Source organism: Nicotiana sylvestris, chromosome 7, assembly GCF_000393655.2.
Source record: "Nicotiana sylvestris chromosome 7, ASM39365v2, whole genome shotgun sequence".
NCBI lineage: Eukaryota > Viridiplantae > Streptophyta > Magnoliopsida > Solanales > Solanaceae > Nicotiana > Nicotiana sylvestris.
Genome location: NC_091063.1, coordinates 89625287 through 89644971, shown reverse-complemented (window position 1 = coordinate 89644971; position 19685 = coordinate 89625287). Strand labels below are relative to the sequence as shown.

Sequence of the window (19685 nt, the reverse complement as noted above, 5' to 3'; positions counted from 1 at the left end):
ATCTGTTAGAAAAATTTTTGTTGCAGCAAGATGAAGTGATGGAACTTTTAAAGCACAAACTTGCCAAGGCTCAACAGAAAATGAAAGAGTATGCTGATAGAAAGCGTGATCATTTTTTGTTCGTGGTGGGTGATTGGGTATATGTGAAGTTGAAGCCGTATCGACAACATTCCGTGCGACTTCAACGACACCATAAATTGGGGCGACGTTATTTCGGACCTTTCAAGTTACTGAAGCGAGTGGGCCTGGTGTCTTACAAGTTAGAATTGCCTGATGAAGCAAGAATACATCATGTGTTTCATGTTTCTATGTTGTGCAAGTGTGTTGGCACCCTTGAAAATCAAGTTACACCATTACAACTTCAAGATGACATGCAACAGATAAATTCGAACCTTGAGGACAAGGTTCAATATGGAGATGGGGGTATTGTTATAACCAATAATACTGATGGGCTCAATGTGAAAAGTGGGCTGCAAGACGAATTGGAAACTGGGCTAGAAGATCTGCCAAGAAGAAGTAAGAGAACAAGGAAACCAACCCAAAAGTTAGTTGATTACGTTTGGAGTGCTGGCTAAGGACTTGGTGTGCAAGGCATCATAGTATTAGTATTAGGGACCATTATCTAGTATATATAGAATAGTACAAGTAGTGGAAAGGCAGGCTAAAAGTTGTTAAGAAACTCCTTCTCCCTCTATGGCCTGTGGCTCTGTTTCCTCTCTTTGTTTCTTTTAGTCTATCCCTATCTCTTATTTCTTTATTTTTGTAGCAGCAACTGTCCCTTAACCTTATTGTACTGGTATTTCTATTTGAATCAATACAACAGTGTTTACTTTGCTTACAGTTCATAACAACTCTCCTCCTACCAAGGAGGAAAAGAAGAAATCCAAAAATAGAAATCACTACGTTTTAGACACCAAGTGCATCAAAAGAGAAAAAACAGAAGACGAAAGAGGAAGAGGGGGATGAGAAGGAGGAGAAATCAACTCCGGCAATTTTTGAAGAGGATTATGATCGCGAGAGTTCGGTGGTCGAAGTTGGGGATGCGCCGGTGGATGGATTGAAGGTTGTAGAAAGATACAACAATAACAACGGCCTAGTATAATCCTACAAGTGGGGTCTGTGGAGGGTAATATGTATGCAGACCTTACCCCTACCCCAAGGAGTAGAGAAGTTGTTTCTAGGAGACCCTCGGCTCAAGAAAGCAACAAGAGACGATATATTCGTACCATCAATAGACTCATAATAAAATAACAACAATATAAGAGAGACGAAATACAGAATACGAAATAGAAATAGATGAATAGTATAATAAAAACCAGCAGATAAAGCCTTGCATCAGTAGACAACCAGTAGCATCCTCCACTAACTCCTAACTGGCTAGTCTCACTCTATCATGTTGTAGAAATATTCACAATTTTCCCCTAACTTACAACCTTAATGCTCGACCTCCACATTTCCATGTCAAAGGTCATGTCCTCAGTAATCCTAAGTCGCGCCATGTCCTGTCGGATCACCTCTTCCCAATACTTCTTAGGTCATCATCTACCTCGCCTCGTGCCCACCATATCCAGTCGCTCACACCTCCTCACCGGTGCATCAGTGCTCTGATAAGTCAGAATTTTAACGTGTTTTATCCCCCTACTTACCTATGCCGTGATTATAAATTGCTACAAAATAGTCCCAAAATGCTCAAAAATTGTGCCTGACTGCAGGTTTGAGCGACAAATTGACAAAAGGTCAAATATCGGCTCAAAAAGGAGTGAAACCTGCTCCAGAATCAAGACCAAGTGAATAGAGGAAAAACGGGCCTAGTGCGGACCGCGCAAAAGCAACTGCAGCCGCACTAGGAAGTTCAGAGAAGGGAAAAATCAGGCTAAGAGCTACACAGACGCGGTACCATTTACGCGGTCCGCGTTAAGGCTTCGCGGTCGCGGTACCATTTACGCGGTCTGCGGAGCAGAGGTTCAGAGAAATGCACTTTTGGTCAAGCGGTCCACGGTCATGCCTGCGCGGACCGCGCCAGTTGCTATCGCGGTCGTGGTACCCTTCCACGCGGTCCGTGTCCCCCAGTTCAAGTTATCAAACAGTTGAAGTCCAAGAGCCAGCGCGGTCGCGGTCCGTTTTGTGCGGCCCGCACTGACCCCGTAAGGGTATTTTTGTCCAATTTTTCCAGCCTAGTATAAATAGAATATTTTACTATTTTTAGGGCTCTCTTTTATCGGAGAACTTCAGACGATAGCTGCGCTCGGTGTTGTAGCCATTTTTTGGCATATTTTGCTTTGAATTAACAATAGATTATTGTAGTTTCTTCTAGTAATCAATTATATGTTTAGTTCTTCATCTATTTCTTCAATTTCTGTATGGCATGAGTAGCTAAACCCATTAGCTACGGTTGTGGCTCAACCCTAGTGTGGGTAATTGATGGGTGTTGCCATCTAGGGTTAGGTTGATATTGAGTGTTTGCTATTTAGGTTGATTTTATGTTTTTATTCAAGAATTGGTGGTTGCAAACACTGATTCAAGCTTAGTGGGTTTAACTCTTCTTGAGAAAGAGAGTCTATGACCCCAAAATTGACCCAACAAGGAATTGGGATGGAACCATGAGAAATGGTAGTCCTAATTAACGGGTTAAATCTCGAGAGAGTAATCACCCTACTTGAACCCTAGTTATTTGGTCTCATTGGCCTACCCAATTGGTCTCGAGAGAGTCAATTGGGCAAAATCACTCTCTCTACCGAGAGGTGTGAGAGTGGGTACAATTGTGCAATGGTTATAGTATAATCCCCAAATATGTTAATCTGTCCTTAGTAACATCTACCCGTCAATTAGCCACCTAGGTGATGCTACGACCCTAGTGCCCTTCTTCCTAATAATTACAACTTAGCAATATTCTTTTAGCATAATTTAGCTTTAATCCTTAGTTTTACAATAATAGTTATAAATATAAAAACTCAAAAAATGTTTGAAGTGACATTAGAAGCACAACGGCAACTCTAGGCTAGATAGAAAATACAACTCCACTATTAGCTCACTGTGGAAATTCGATCCCGGACCTCTATTCGGGTAAAAGCTGTTGCGACCCGCTCTTCCTACCATAGCGTAGTGTCGAGTCGGTTGTTCAGCTTCCGGTAATCCATACAAACTCTCCACCCGGTGACCGTTCTAGTGGGAATGAGCTCATTGTTGTCATTGGTCACCACGGTCATACCACCCTTCTTCGGCATACACTGCACCGGAGAAGTACACAAACTGTCAGAAATAGGATAAACCACCCAGCATCTAGCCACTTGATAACCTCTTTCTTTACTACTTCTTGCATAGCCTCATTTAGTCTTCTTTGATGCTCAAGTTAAGGCCTCGCATCCTCCTCCAATATGATTTTATGCATGCAAAAGGCGGGGCTTATACCCCGAATATCAGCTAGAGCCCATCTGATTGCCCTTTTTCGCTTTTGAAGAACCGCCAAGGTGGCCTCAACCTGCATGTTAGTAAGGCAAGAAGAAAGAATAACAGGTAAAGTAGAATTTGAACCCAAGAATTCATACCTGAGGTGTGGAGGAAGTGGCTTCAACTCCAACACCGGTGGCTCCTCGACTCGATGTCTTTAGCAATCCCCTAGCGTGTGTGGTGAAGAATCGAAATGTGAGTCCAAGTCCCGAGCCAATGGTCTAGAACTTGCCCTGAATGTTTGTTGAGGCGAAATTCTAGGTGAAATTTGACTTGAGAAGTGATTATAGGTTCTCCTTGATCCAAATGTTAACTTGAACAATTCCATAGCCTACCAATGAGATGATCCCTAGTTAACCCTTTTGAGCCTTAAACCTTTTTCTTTCAAGAACCAATGCTACAAGCCTATACCCGTTCTAAATGATTACCCTCTCTTGGCACCCAAATCTTCCTTTGAGTAATGACAAATGTCTAAGTTTGGGGGGAGAGACAAGAAAGGAAGCAAAGTGGTAAAAAGGTACAAAAGCAAAAGAAAAAGAAGGCAATGAAAAAGCAAGAAAAGAAAAAGACAAAAAGAAAGTCCAATATGAATAAGAATAAAAAGGGATTCAAGGAAAACAAAAAGTGAAAAAGGTGTGGAAAAGTAGAAAAAGGAGAAATGTTTTGAATTGCATAAGAAAGAGTGACAATGTGTCTCTCTAACCCCTTGTAAAAAAGTGAAATACTCAAAAGAGTCAAGAGAGTTGTGCCAAAATGAATCAAAAGAAGTGTTTAAGGGAAGATTGAACCCACTTGAATAAAAATATGTCCTACCCTTACACTAAAGCCTTCACAATGACTCCACAAAAGCCCTATTTGATCTTGAGTTGAAGGGAGTCTACATTAATGGATACTTACATAAGGGGCAAGCATATGGTACTTAGAGCCGGACTTATGACCTTCTTCTTGAGAGAGATGAGTGAAATTCCATTAACCTCGGTTTGTGTGTCAATACTTAAAAGGTGAGGTTCGCTTAGGGAGAGTTGAGGATGTAGGAGTTTGGGTTCCACAATGACCAAAGTAATTGAGAGAAGTTCTTTGAGGAAATGTATCAACTCTTTATGCTCTTGTGTCACACTTGATCCATAGTTTTCAAAGTTTAAATGTGTTAATGATGCATTCGTATTAAGGGCAATTGTTAGTCCCAATCAAGCTTCTTGTTGAGGTTACTTTAGGATAGCTGGAATTAATTGGATTTTTCGTTAAGGGGTGGATCTTATTTTGTTTGCTTGAGGACAAGCAAAGGTTTAAATTTGGGGAGTTGATAAGTCGGGATTTTAACGTGTTTTATCCCCCTACTTACCTATGTTGTGATTATAAATTGCTACAAAATAGTCCCAAAATGCTCACAAATTGTGCTTGATTGCAGGTTTGAGTGAAAAATTGACAAAAGGTCAAATATCGGCTCAAAAAGGAGTGAAACCTGCTCCAGTATCAAGACCAAGTGAATGGAGGAAAAATGGGCCTAGTGCGGACCGCGCAAAAGCAACCGCGACCGCACTAGAAAGTTCAGAGAAGGGAACAATCAGGCCAACAACTACGCGGCCGCAGTACCATATACGCGGTCCGCGTTCAGGCTTCGCGGTCGTGGTGCCATTTACGTTTTCCGCGGAGCAGAGGTTCAGAGAAGTGCACTTTTGGTCACCCGGTCCGCGGTCACACCTGCGCGGACCACGGCAGTTGCCATTGCGGCCGCGGTACCCTTCTACGCGGTCCGCGTCCCCCAATTCAAGTTATCAAACAGTTGAAGTCCAAGAGCTAGTGCGGCCACAGTCCATTTTGTGCGACCCGCACTGACCTCGTAGGGGTAGTTTTGTCCAGTTTTTCTAGCCTAGTATAAATAGAATATTTTACTAATTTTTAGGGCTCTCTTTTATCGGAGAACTTCAGACGATAGCTGCGCTCGGTGTTGTAGCCATTTTTTGGCATATTTTGCTTTACATTAACAATAGATTATTATAGTTTCTTCTAGTAATCAATTATTGTGTTTAGTTCTTCATCTATTTCTTCAATTTCTATATTTAGCATGAGTAGCTAAACCCATTAGCTACGGTTGTGGCTCAACTCTAGTGTGGGTAATTGATGGGTGTTTCCATCTAGGGTTCGGTTGATATTGGGTGTTTGCTATTTAGGTTGATTTTATATTTTTATTCAAGAATTGGTGGTTGCAAACACTGATTCAAGCTTAGTGGGTTTAACTCTTCTTGAGAAAGAGAGTCTATGACCCCAAAATTGACCCAACAAGAAATTGGGATGGAACCATGAGAAATGGTAGTCCCAATTAACGGGTTAAATCTCGAGAGAGTAATCACCCTACTTGAACTCTAGTTGCTTGGTCTCATTGGCCTACCCAATTGGTCTCGAGAGTGTCAATTGGCAAAATCACTCTCTCTACCGAGAGGTGTGAGAGTGGGTGCAATTGTGCAATGGTTATAGCATAATCCCCAAATATGTTAATCTATCCTTAGTAACATCTACCCGTCAATTAGCCACCTAGGTGATGCTACGACCCTAGTGCCCTTCTTCCCAATAATTACAACTTAGCAATATTCTCTTAGCATAATTTAGCTTTAATCCTTAGTTTTACAATAATAGTTATAAATATAAAAACTCAAAAAATGTTTGAAATGACATTAGAAGCACAACCGCAACTCTAGGCTAGATAGAAAATACAACTCCACTATTAGCTCCCTGTGGAAATTCGATCTCGGACCTCTATTCGGGTAAAAGCTATTGCGACCCGCTCTTCCTACCATAGCGTAGTGTCGAGTCGGTTGTTCAGCTTCCGGTAATCCATACAAACTCTCCACCCGGTGACCGTTCTAGTGGGAATGAGCTCATTGTTGTCATTGGTCACCACGGTCATACCACCCTTCTTCGGCATACACTGCACCAGAGAAGTCCACGAACTGTCAGAAATAGGACAAACCACCCAGCATCTAGCCACTTGATAACCTCTTTCTTTACTACTTTTTGCATAGCCTCATTTAGTCTTCTTTGATGCTCAAGTTAAGGCCTCGCATCCTCCTCCAATATGATTTTATGCATGCAAAAGGCGGGGCTTATACCCCGAATATCAGCTAGAGCCCATCTGATTGCCCTTTTTCGTTTTTGAAGAACTGCCAAGGTGGCCTCAACCTGCATGTTAGTAAGGCAAGAAGAAAGAATAACAGGTAAAGTAGAATTTGAACCCAAGAATTCATACCTGAAGTGTGGAGGAAGTGGTTTCAACTCCAACACCGATGGGCCCTCGACTCGATGTCTTTAGCAATCCCCTAGCGTGTGTGGTGAAGAATCGAAATGTGAGTCCAAGTCCCGAGCCAATGGTCTAGAACTTGCCCTGAATGTTTGTTGAGGCGAAATTCTAGGTGAAATTTGACTTGAGAAATGATTATAGGCTCTCCTTTATCCAAATGTTAAGTTGAACAATTCCATAGCCTACCAATGAGATGATCCCTAGTTAACCCTTTTGAGCCTTAAACCTTTTTCTTTCAAGAACCAATGCTACAAGCCTATACCCGTTCTAAATGATTACCCTCTCTTGGCACCCAAATCTTCCTTTGAGTAATGACAAATGTCTAAGTTTGGGGGGAGAGACAAGAAAGGAAAGTGGTAAAAAGGTACAAAAGAAAAAGAAAAGGAAGGCAATGAAAAAGCAAGAAAAGAAAAAGACAAAAAGAAAGTCCAATGTGAATAAGAATAAAAAAGGATTCAAGGAAAACAAAAAGTGAAAAAGGTGTGGAAAAGTAGAAAAAGGAGAAATGTTTTGAATTGCATAAGAAAGAGTGACAAAGTGTCTCTCTAACCCCTTGTAAAAAAGTGAAATACTTAAAAGAGTCAAGAGAGTTGTGCCAAAATGAATCAAAAGAAGTGCTTAAGGGAAGATTGAACCCACTTAAATAAAAATATGGCCTACCCTTACCCAAAAGCCTTCACAATGACTCCACAAAAGCCCTATTTGATCTTGAGTTGAAGGGAGCCTACATTAATGGATACTTACATAAGGGGCAAGCATATGGTACTTAGAGCCGGACTTGTGACCTTCTTCTTGAGAGAGATGAGTGAAATTCCATTAACCTCGATTTGTGTGTCAATACTTAAAAGGTGAGGTTCGCTTAGGGAGAGTTGAGGATATGAGAGTTTGGGTTCCATAATGACCAAAGTAATTGAGAGAAGTTCTTTGATGAAATGTGTCAACTCTTGATGCTCTTGTGTCAAACTTGATCCATAGTTTTCAAAGTTTAAATGTATTAATGATGCATTCGTATTAAGGGCAATTGTTAGTCCCAATCAAGCTTCTTGTTGAGGTTACTTTAGGATAGCTGGAATTAATTGGATTTTTCGTTAAGGGGTGGATCTTATTTTGTTTGTTTGAGGACAAGCAAAGGTTTAAGTTTGGGGGAGTTGATAAGTCGGGATTTTAACGTGTTTTATCCCCCTACTTACCTATGTTGTGATTATAAATTGCTACAAAATAGTCCCAAAATGCTCACAAATTGTGCTTGATTGCAAGTTTGAGCGAAAAATTGACAAAAGGTCAAATATCGGCTCAAAAAGGAGTGAAACCTGCTCCAGTATCAAGACCAAGTGAATGGAGGAAAAATGGGCCTAGTGCGGACCGCGCAAAAGCAACCGCGACCGCACTACAAAGTTAAGAGAAGGGAACAATCAGGCTAAGAGTTACGCGGCCGCGGTACCATTTATGCGGTCCGCGTTCAGGCTTCACGGCCGCGGTGCCATTTACGCGGTCCGCGGAGCAGAGGTTCAGAGAAGTGCACTTTTGGTCACGCGGTCCGCGGTCACACCTGCGCGGACCACGCTAGTTGCCATCGCGGCCGCGGTACCCTTCCACGCGGTCCGCGTCCCCCAATTCACGTTATCAAACAGTTGAAGTCCAAGAGCCAGTGCGGCCGCGGTCCATTTTGTGCGACCCGCACTGACCCCGTAGGGGTAGTTTTTTCAAGTTTTTCCAGCCTAGTATAAATAGAACATTTTACTAATTTTTAGGGCTCTATTTTATCGGAGAACTTCAGACGATAGCTGCGCTCGGTGTTGTAGCCATTTTTTGGCATATTTTGCTTTACATTAACAATAGATTATTGTAGTTTCTTCTAGTAATCAATTATTATTTTTAGTTTTTCATCTATTTCTTCAATTTCTGTATTTAGCATGAGTAGCTAAACCCATTAGCTAGGGTTGTGACTCAACCCTAGTGTGGGTAATTGATGGGTGTTGCCATCTTGGGTTAGGTTGATATTGAGTGTTTGCTATTTGGGTTGATTTTATGTTTTTATTCAAGAATTGGTGGTTGCAAACACTGATTCAAGCTTAGTGGGTTTAACTCATCTTGAGAAAGAGAGTCTATGACCCCAAAATTGACCCAACAAGGAATTGGGATGGAACCATGAGAAATGGTAGTCCCAATTAACGGGTTAAATCTCTAGAGAGTAATCACCCTACTTGAATCCTAGTTGCTTGGTCTCATTGGCCTACCCAATTGGTCTCGAGAGAGTCAACTAGGCAAAATCACTTTCTCTACCGAGAGGTGTGAGAGTGGGTGCAATTGTGCAACGGTTATAGCATAATCCCCAAATATGTCAATCTGTCCTTAGTAACATCTACCCGTCAATTATCCACCTAGGTGATGCTACGACCCTAGTGCCCTTCTTCCCATTAATTACAACTTAGCAATATCCTCTTAGCATAATTTAGCTTTAATCCTTAGTTTTATAATAGTAGTTATAAATATTAAAACTCGAAAAATGTTTGAAGTGACATTAGAAGCACAACCGCAACTCTAGGCTAGACAGAAAATACAACTCCACTACTAGGTCCCTGTGGAAATTCGATCCCGGACCTCTATTCGGGTAAAAGCTATTGCGACCCGCTCTTCCTACCATAGCGTAGTGTCGAGTCGGTAGTGATCATGCTCCTCCTATGAATGTGCCCGAACCATCTGAGTCTTGCTTCCCGCATCTTGTCCTCCATGGGGGCCACGCCCACCTTCTCTCGAATATCTTCATTCCTAATCTTATCCATCCTTGTATGCCTGCACATCCACCTTAACATCCTCATCTCTGCTACTTTCATCTTTTGGATGTTTGAGTTCTTAACCGGCCAACACTCAGTCCCATACAACATGGCAGGCCTAACCACTGCTCTATAAAACTTACCTTTTAGTAACGATGACACTTTCTTGTCACACAGGACTTCCGACACTAACCTCCACTTCATCCACCCCACCCCTATACTGTGTGTGACATCCTCACAGATCTCCCCGATCCCCTGAATAATCAATCCAAGGTACTTGAAACTACCCCTCTTGGGAATGACCTAAGAGTCAAGCCTCACTTCCACTGCTGCTTCCGTCGGCTCGATCCCAAATTTGCACTCGAGGTATTCTGTCTTCGTCCTGCTCAACTTGAAACCTTTAGACTCAAGAGCGTGTCTCCAAACTTCTAGCCTCTCGTTGATGCCGCCTCATGTCTCGTCAATTAGAGTAATGTCATCAGCAAATAGCATGCACCATAGCACCTCCCCTTGAATATGATGAGTTAGTGCATCCATCACCAGGGCAAATAGGAATGGGCTGAGCGCAAACCCTTGGTGCAACCCTGTAGCAACTGGAAAATGCTCGGAGTCGCCTCCTACTGTCCTAACCCGAGTCTTAGCTCCAACATACATGTCTTTAATTACCCTAATGTAGGAAACCAGGACTCTTTTATCCTCTAAGCAGCTCCATAAGACCTCCCTATGAACCCTGTCGTACGCTTTCTCCAGATCAATAAACACTATGTGGAGATCCTTCTTCCTATCCTTGTATTGTTCCACCATCCTCCTAATAAGGTGGATAGCTTCTGTGGTAGATCGCCCCGTCATGAACCCGAAATGGTTATCTAAAATAGACACTGTCCTTTATACTCTCATTTCTACCACTCTCTCCCAAACTTTCATGGTATGACTCAATAATTTGATACCCCTATAGTTGTTACAACTCTGGACATCACCTTTGTTCTTATACAGCGGAACCATTGTACTCCACCTCCACTCTTCAGGCATCCTATTAGTCTTGAATATAACATTAAACAATCCAGTAAGCCATTCCAAGCCTGCTCTACCCACACACCTCCAAAGTTCAACCGGAATTTCGTCCGGCCTGGTAGCTCTGCCCCTTCTCATCTTACGCATTGCCTCCATGACCTCATCGGTCTCAATGTCCCTACAATTACTTAATTCATGGGGACTGTCGGCATTCCTCAATTCCCCTAGTACAATATCCTGATCCCCTTCTTCACTTAGAAGTTTATGAAAGTATGTCTGCCACCCCCTCTTAATCTGGTCATCTCCCATCAAAACTTTGCCGTCATCATCTTTTATGCACCTCACTTGGTCCAGATCCCGAGCTATCTTCTCTCTTACCTTAGCGAGTCGGAATAACTTCTTCTCCCCGCCTTTGTTCCTTAGCTCCTCATACAGACGAGCAAAAGCTGTCGTCTTAGCCTCCGTTGTTGCCATCTTCGCCTCCTTCCTAACTACCTTATACTTCTCACTGTTTGCTCTCTTCTCCTCCTCGCCAGTGCTCCCTACTAACCGCAGGTAAGCCGCCTTCTTTGCTTCCACTTTACCTTGGACAACTGCATTCCACCACTAGTCTCCTTTGTGGCCACCAGTGCGGCCCGTAGATATCCCTAACACCACTCTTGCCGCCTTCCTTATACAGTCCGCCATCGTCGACCATATAGTGTTTGCATCCCCACTACTTCTCCAAGCTCCCATTGCCGATAACCTTCCTTCCAACTCTTGAGCTTTATTCTGAGTTAAGGCGCCCCACCTAATCCTCGGGCGTCCTCATACTGACCTTTTCTTCCTCCTTATCATAATACAAATGTCCATCACCAAAAGCATATGCTGCATTGCGAGAGTTTCACTTGGGATAACCTTGCAGTCCTCACACAACCTTCTGTCGTATCTCCTGAGGAGGAATTACGAAAGAAAAGAATTAGAATTAGATGGCAGAGAGAGATTAAAATATGGGTCTAAAATTAGTGCATTCTTCCTAAGTTGTTAAGTATTTTTTAAAAAATATTATTATATGGATAATTAGTTAAAATTTTCTTTAAAACTAATAACTAGATGTCCTTTTTTGGTCATGTAGTGTAAAATTCTTGTTATGTGATTATAATGTGGCAATATTGGTTAATTGTTCCACTTGTCTCAAATCGAATTCAAGAATTAATTTGACAACTTCTTACAATAAATCTAGAGATAATTTACAACTATTGAAATTATAATGTATATATCTAGAGTTTATATGAAGATACCCGCTTAATTTATGTGATATTGTTTTAATGGCTTTGAAATATAATAAAGAAATAAAGAATTTTGAAATTTATGGTAAACAACAAGCCATAAATATTTGAATAATTATAGATCAACCCATTAAAAATAAAATAAAATTATTTCTTAGATAAAGAGTATTATTTTTTTAGGATAGATTAAAATAAAAAATGCATTACATAAATTGAGATAGAAATGTGGTAATTTTTGTCCCAAAATATAGTTTCTATCTTTAAATTTACATGAGAGATACAAGATAAAATTAGCTAGGAAGTACCTCAGAAGAAAAGAAGATTGAGTTGTTTCAAAATTTTTACCCGACACTAAATTGAAATGAAAAGAGGTATATTTTTTATGTTCTAAATAGATGAAATTATAAGAAGATTCAACAATTTTTTTTTCTTTTGACTACAATTCTTTAGATCCTTTTAATTTTATTAAAGTAGTACCTTCTCCTAATTCGTTTAAAAATAAAAACAAAACCTTAATTTCGGAAATCATTTTATTACGTTTTTCTCCATATCCTTTTTTTTATTAAGTAACTTATTTAAAGGCACATAAGAAAAAAAAAAAAATAGAATTAGAGCCCAAGGCAGAAACTGAAATTTACCCTTTTCTTCTCTTCTCCAAAATCAATTCTCCGGCGGACCAGAGAGAAACTTCGAGAAGAGGAACGGCGAGAATGGCTTCATCGTCAAGCAGCGGCTTGACATTTAAGTTCCATCCGTTAGTGATGCTCAACATATCGGATCACTACACACGTGTCAAGTCACAGTCCCAACCTCCCCCTTCTTCGCACTCCTGCTCCAACGGTTCCGGTTCTGGTGCCGATTCCCCTTCCGCTTCCGCGCCGCCTAGGGTTTTTGGTTGCGTCATCGGCGTACAGAGTGGCCGTACTGTCGAGATCTTCAACAGCTTCGAACTTCTTTATGATCCCTCTACTCACTCCCTCGACCGCGCTTTCCTCGAAAAGAAGCAAGAGCTCTGTCAGTTTGATTTCTTCTTTCTCCCTTAAAAATTCATATTTAAAAGGCAAATTGTTTAGTATTAGATTGATATAGCATATAAATGATCCATATAGCAACTGGAATTAGTTTGGGATTGAAATTTATATGATCTTAACTTATATACTCTGTCTATATAACTTTTTTTGGATGTAAGTCATATGCACTAACATTATAATGAATTGTTACACAATCAATGCAATTTAACCTGTAATAGCAAGTTACTGACCATTTATTGTAGGTTATCTATGATGCTATTTATAAAATTTACCTGCAGTCACTTTTAAGTAATTTGATTGTGTAAATATTTTTACGCTGTCAGTGCATAGAACTTAAACTCATTTTTGTAAATCATTGTAGTAGGTTAACTTGTTGTTGCAGGTTAATTGTCTTATCTTGTGAGGTATCATGCCATGCTTAAGATAGATAATTATCAACTTTTACTTAAGATAGGAAATTATCAACTTATACTTAAGATAGACAATTGCCTGTAGTTGGTATTTAAATGACCTGATAGTGAAATTTTTATTTACATGGTATATATAACTTAAGCTTGTATGTCATAGTACTAATGTTGGGAATTTTGTGCAGATAAGAAAGTTTTCCCTAACTTTTATGTACTGGGATGGTATTCAACGGGGAGTGATGCACAAGAATCTGATATGCAGATTCACAAAGCTGTGAGTTCTTTTCATCTCCGAAAAATTGTCTTTAAGCATCCTATTGAATTTTTTGTTGGTTTTAGAATTTATTTATGCTTTCTGTTCTTTTTGCTCGTTAAGACTTAAGTGAGAGAGAGGGTGGGAGGGAAGGCTAACTAGTATTACAACTTTTTCCGTGTGCGGCAGAGAGGATGTGTATATGAGAAAAGGGAGAAGATGACTGTAGATTCTATAGAATGATGCTATTCAGGAGGTTAATAATGTTTTAGTAGTAAAAATTGTGTATTTCAAGTAAACAAATGACTGCATTTTCAATTCACTTGTGTTAGGGTAGAGGTGAAACAAAAGGTATATTGAAGATGGAGAATTGTGTACCTTAACAAGCATGTGTGTGTATATATATACAATGTATACATAAATGACTAGAAATATTGTTGAGTCATATTCCTCTGTCTGTTCTTGTGGAAATGGTCTTAGTATCACAGTGAAGAAGGGGTGCTGACGTCCGTGTCTATAAACTTAGGGGTTGTTTGGTTGGAGGTATTAGAAAAAATAATGCAAGCATTAGCTCTATGCATTACTAATACCTTGTTTGGTACCTTTTTCAACTTGTGTATAACTAATACTTGTATTAGTTATACATCATACATGACATTATCCTATGCATAAGTAATGCATACAAAACCATGGCATTAGTAATACCAAGGCTTTAATGCATGCATTAGCATGGTTAAAGACAAAATTGTCCTTAATGTCCCTTAAAGCTAGAGAATATGGAGGGTATTTTTGTAAGCAACTATTTTTTTTTAAAAATTATGCAATGCATTATAATTTTAATACACTACACCAAACAATAGATAAGAAATAATATTTGCATAACTAATGCTTGCATTACTAATTCATGCATTACTAATGCACATTATTCCGCACTATTCTTATACACCCTACCAAACGACCCCTTAGGATTGTTTAGTACTGCAAAACTATCACAACAGGATCAGTTCATACAAGATGCCTCAGCATTATACTCACTTCAGGACTACGGGGAATCCTTTGTTCATATAGTATTTTTTTAAGGAATTGTTAATTGTCATTTTTTCATATATCTTTGAACATTAGAGTTACATTTTTTAAATTTGCTCATATACTTTACACTCCTGGTGCCTTTCATTGGTGATTCTCTTGGTAACTAACATTCACCATAGAATCCAGTTAGTTTAGTGTGTTATAAACAGCAGGATGAAGGTTAAACTAGTCAAGGAAGAATGATTAGGATAACTAGAATTCTGGAGACTTGACTGAAGAGTTCTATCAGCTGATTTGGCTCCCTTTTTTTTTCAAATCCAAAGTATAATTGTAAAAACACAAAAAGTTTTAAGTTGTGACTGGTGGTATTAGTCCATCAAAACTCTGAAGCAGCACTTATTTGGCTTTTATGAACTGCTTCATGCCAAGTGGATAAGCTAGACTTGGTCATAACAAACTGAGGCAAATTGCATGCTCTCTGATGGCATGTCAAAAGAGCTAGTTGTATGATGTGTATGGTTCTTGCCTAAAAGATAAGTGCCATAAGTTGACTGAATGTTTGAGTTTTGTTGGGAGCTTTCCTTATTTCTGTCTAGTCGTATTTGCTCTTGGAAAACCCCCATGTCCTAATTGAAATCCTTCTAAGCATTGGCATCTACCTGTTATTCTGGGATAGCTGAAGTTCTTGCCTCATTTATACTTGCTGCCATAAAAGAGAAACGGAAAAAGATGTCGATGTTTCATGGTCTCAATCATTTTTATTGGACTAGGGCTGTTGTAAAGTCTCCTTTTTATATGTGGAGGTAATTTCTTTCTTGGGGGCGGGTAGGGGTATGCCATGGCAAGTCCATGCTTCAAGTATTACTTTATTTGGAGATGGTAAATTTGCTTATTATCTTTCTAATAGATCTCCTTTGTTTCCTTGGTTATTGTCCATCCATAATGAGAATATCATGTATTTGGTAATAAGTAACCTGATTATCTATTCCTTTGTATCAGTTGATGGATATCAATGAAAGTCCTGTGTACGTGCTTCTCAATCCTTCCATCAATCATGCACAAAAGGACCTGCCAGTCACTATCTATGAAAGTGGTACGTATATAGTCAATATGGGCATTGCTTTATGACAAATATCTGAAATCAATGTGCCAACTTTTATTGGCAGAAGTTTGTCTTGTGACACCCTGCTAGAGTAGAATATATTCATTAACAGCATTTAGCTGCAGCCTTTTTAATTTTTCACCTCAAAGTTTTTACAAGTTTGTGGATTGGGTTCTTTTGGTTTCCTAATGTTTTTGTTTTGGAACTGTTTGTTGGTACCAAGAGTTGCATGTCATTGATGGCATCCCGCAGCTTATTTTTGTCCAAGCAAGCTACCACATAGAGGTATATTCACATCAATTTCTGTTGTCATCTTGTCAACAAGTTCAACGGAACCCCTAACTAAATTCTTTTTTTACTTTAAAAATATCTCATTGCTTACTAGACTGTTGAAGCTGAAAGGATTTCTGTGGATCATGTTGCTCATCTTAAACCATCTGATGGAGGTTCTGCTGCTACTCAGCGTGAGCACCTTTAACTTCTGTGTATTTGCAATTCCAAGCTTACAGAAGTGCTTATGAAAACTAGAAGCGTTTGCTATTTTATCTTCTTCACTTTCCCCAGCTATTTTACTAGCAGAGCTTGTCTAGGACTCATGAGCTCGGTTTTTGCAGTGGCTGCCCACCTCACTGGCATACATAGTGCCATTAAGATGCTGAATAGCAGAATCAAAGTGCTACATCACTATCTGCTTGCTATGCAAAAAGGTATGTAGAACTTGTTGGGACCTGAAGTTACATCTAAATTGACTGTGAAGGAAGTGCTTCAACTGAGTGACTTGCCTAATCCTGATAAAATTTTATTATACAACCTGAATACATGTTAAGTTTTCCATAGAAGGACAGGGTGAGCGCAGATGCTTAATAGCCTTAGAAATTGTATGAACAAAGGAGATTGTTTTTTTCCTTGACATTTCTGCTGCGCAGATGTTAGCTTCATGAGTTTCTTCAAATATCTGCATGAAATAGGAGATGATTTTATTTCATAGGGCAGTATCAAGGATGTTGATGTTGTAGTTGCTGTGGATGCAGGTGATATCCCTTGTGAGAATTCACTTCTGAGGCAGGTGTCTAGTCTCTTAAGAAGATTACCAGCTATCAACTCGGAGAAATTTAAAGATGATTTCTTGATGGTGAGTGTTTCTCGAGCTTATTCAGTGGAGTTGCAGATATATACATGTGTGTGTTTGTGTGCGTACCGCCGTACCCTCTCTAGATTTACCAAGTATCTTCTTATTGGTTCCCTGTTAAGACCTTCATGATCTTAAAATAGTTATTACTAGTTTGAGTATTGACTGCGGATTGCTTATTGGAGTTCTTATATTTGTTGTAGTAGTGCACCCACTGTAGTTTGATTGCTTTCTGATTCAATCATTATATTTTGTTCTTTCTTTTGGTGCAGGAGTATAATGACACATTATTAGTTAGTTATCTCGCCATGTTCACCAACTGCTCAAGGTATCATATTTGAGGCTTCTATGATAAGTTCTCTTACGATTGCTGAAAGTAGCTCAACTAGCTTTTTATATTAACTATTTCATCCCTCTTTTCTCCTTTCTCATTTTCATTCTAGAAATATTTTCCAATGTAATGTAGTTTTTAGGACTAAAGTGGATTAATTTTTATTAATAATAATAATAATATTGATAATATTAATATTAATAGATAATGACAATGACAATGACAATAGCAACAAACAACAATAGAATTCATCAGAGGTAGTAGTTATCTTTACCTGATTAAAAGAAAATAATAAAATTAACCATGAGATCTCAAGTTCAAATCCTGGCGAAGGCAAAAATACTAGGTGATTTCTTCCTATCTATCCAAGCGAGTTGCCCGATTTATCTGGTGAGCGGTAGCAGGTATCTCATAGAATTAGGTGAGGTGCGCATAAAGCTGGTCCGGACACCATGATTATTAAAAAAAAAATAATTCATCAGAGGTAGTTAATTGTGGTTGCTGGATAACGGAGAGGTAAGAAGCAGTGAGTGATGCAATGCAGATACACCTATGAGCTTTCCTCCTCTTCGGATAGTTTATGTTCATAATTTAGGATTTTTGTGAAGACTACTAAATTGATGAGGTCAGTCGGCAGCTTCATCTCTCAAGTAAGCTCTTCAATCATGTGCAGACTGTTTATTAGTAAAACGTCATCTGCAATTTATCTAGTATTAAAATAGGTCAATAAGTCTGGAATAATGCAAGCTGGTAAAGAAATTCTAACAAGTTATTACCACAGATTTTAACATCTCTGATTTACTGAAAGTCCATGAGCCATATTTAAAGTATCTAATTTTTTTTTTATTTTCTTTGGTGGTTGCAGCACAATGAACGAGCTTGTTGACAAATTCAACACTGCATATGATAGGCATAGCAGGAGGGGTGGGCGAACTGCTTTTATTTGAAAAGTTTTTATATTGCCAAGATTGCCTTTTTGCTCTTATCGAGTTTCCTCTGTAGCAGTAGCTACATGTGTTGCGCGTTTAGGGATCACATGTTTTGCGAGTTTAGGGATCAAAGTAGTGAGTTTGCTTTTCTTCATTCTTAGTTGCCCTTATATTATAACTTGATTCTTGTGGCACCATTTACATATACGTGGGAGAAAGTGGTAGAGGATTTTTTGGCTTCAAAAGCTTTTAATCAGTATGCTTGGGCCTGTTGTTGCCCGATAGCACTAATGTTATACAAGTACTAATTTAATTTGAGATTCTGTTCATGTGTTCTTCCTTTCCCACAACCAAAACCCTATTAATACCAAGTTAATCTTCATTAAAATTACTTTCAAGTGGTCAATTTTTCCTTTTCTGTTGAAATAAATTTCTGTTTGATTTATACAAACATTATTATAAAGTTGCCTTATCTTATGGAGTATGAGTTCTTAAATCTTACAAGTTTACTTGAAATGCAAAAAATACACTGCTTTAATCTGTTAATCATTCCATCTTTTTTTAGTGGTCGGTGATGACAAAGAACCCATTTCTTTTTCTGTTGTAGATGAAACTCATTGCGATCAATGATGCAAATCTATGGAGCACTATATTAAAAGTACGAAGCCTCGTAGTGAAATGTTGTTCACCTTTTTTATTCTTTAAAAATATATTTCACACTAGATAAAAGAATCATTTAATTTTATTTCAATATTTAGATCTTGAAATCAACTAAAATTTTGATTATTAACCCTTTTCTTATTTGAACTATGTAAATAATACTAATATTGGGGAGAGGTGATCGGGCAGAATATGATGAGACTTTAGATTTTTGAGGACATGAAACTTGATAGGGAGATGTGGAGGTCGAGTATTAGGTTTGTAGGTTAGGAGGTAGTTGAGTCTTGCCTTACTTCGTACCATTGTGGGACTAGTTTGGTAGGGTTTAGATTTTTGAGGACATGAAACTTGATAGGGAGATGTGGAAGTCGAGTATTAGGGTTGTAGGTTAGGAGGTAGTTGAGTCTTGCCTTACTTCGTACCATTGTGGGACTAGTCTGGTAGGGTTTGGGTCTAAGATAGCTAGTGACAATGTTGTGTCTTACTATTTTGCTTTCCAGTGCAGGATCTATTTAGGAGAGGTGATCAGGCAAAATATGATGAGACTTTAGATTTTTGAGGACATGAAACTTGATAGGGAGATGTGGATGTCGAGTATTAGGGTTGTAGGTTAGGAGGTAGTTGAGTCTTGCCTTACTTCGTACCATTGTGGGACTAGTCTGGTAGGGTTTTGGGTCTAAGATAGCTAGTGACAATGTTGTGTCTTACTATTTTGCTTTCCAGTGCAGTATCTATTTACTAGCTATTGCTTTTGCTTTGCATCTTTCTTCTAGATTTCATGTTGTTCCTATTTTTCCTATGATTTATGTGGTGATACTAATATTGTCTCCTTTTGCCCTTTTTTTTTCTTGAGCCGAGGGTCTTCCTGAAACAGCCTCTCTACTCTTTCAGGGTAGAGGTAAGGTCTGCGTACACATTACTCTTCCCAGACCTCATTAGCGAGATTTTACTGGATTGTTGTTGTTGTTGTTGTTGTTGTAAATAGTACTATATAGGACTTTAAAATACATTTAAAAAAT

At 39.1% G+C, this 19685-nt stretch overlaps 2 protein-coding genes across 2 annotated transcripts; one reads left to right on the top strand and one right to left on the bottom strand.

Moving 5' to 3' along the window:
• Positions 1-3186: 3186 nt before the first annotated feature.
• LOC138873415 (uncharacterized) lies at positions 3187-11262 on the bottom strand. The gene is made up of 4 exons (XM_070151885.1): positions 11205-11262; positions 10759-11120; positions 3409-3478; positions 3187-3227 (listed from the first exon to the last, which is right to left on the bottom strand). Exons 1-4 carry the CDS (start codon positions 11260-11262, stop codon positions 3187-3189), a joined length of 531 nt encoding a protein of 176 aa, XP_070007986.1.
• Positions 11263-12396: 1134 nt separating this feature from the next.
• Positions 12397-18341, top strand: LOC104216658 (COP9 signalosome complex subunit 6a-like). The gene is made up of 9 exons (XM_009766771.2): positions 12397-12809; positions 13419-13507; positions 15515-15608; positions 15841-15902; positions 16003-16081; positions 16232-16324; positions 16649-16749; positions 17019-17074; positions 17943-18341. Exons 1-9 carry the CDS (start codon positions 12506-12508, stop codon positions 18022-18024), a joined length of 960 nt encoding a protein of 319 aa, XP_009765073.1. The 5' UTR covers positions 12397-12505; the 3' UTR covers positions 18025-18341.
• The last annotated feature ends 1344 nt before the right edge of the window (positions 18342-19685 follow it).

Excerpts from the sequence above, each read along its gene's own strand:
- LOC104216658 (XM_009766771.2), top strand. The coding sequence starts at position 12,506 with ATGGCTTCATCGTCAAGCAGCGGCTTGACATTTAAGTTCCATCCGTTA. Across the intron at positions 12,810-13,418 it reads CGAAAAGAAGCAAGAGCTCT|ATAAGAAAGTTTTCCCTAAC; the intron begins GTCAGTTTGATT and ends AATTTTGTGCAG. Across the intron at positions 16,082-16,231 it reads AGGTTCTGCTGCTACTCAGC|TGGCTGCCCACCTCACTGGC; the intron begins GTGAGCACCTTT and ends CGGTTTTTGCAG.
- LOC138873415 (XM_070151885.1), bottom strand. The coding sequence starts at position 11,262 with ATGGGAGCTTGGAGAAGTAGTGGGGATGCAAACACTATATGGTCGACG. Across the intron at positions 3,479-10,758 it reads AAGAAGGGGATCAGGATATT|GTTGAGGCCACCTTGGCGGT; the intron begins GTACTAGGGGAA and ends ACTAACATGCAG. Across the intron at positions 3,228-3,408 it reads GGCTCTAGCTGATATTCGGG|TGTATGCCGAAGAAGGGTGG; the intron begins GTATAAGCCCCG and ends TCTCCGGTGCAG.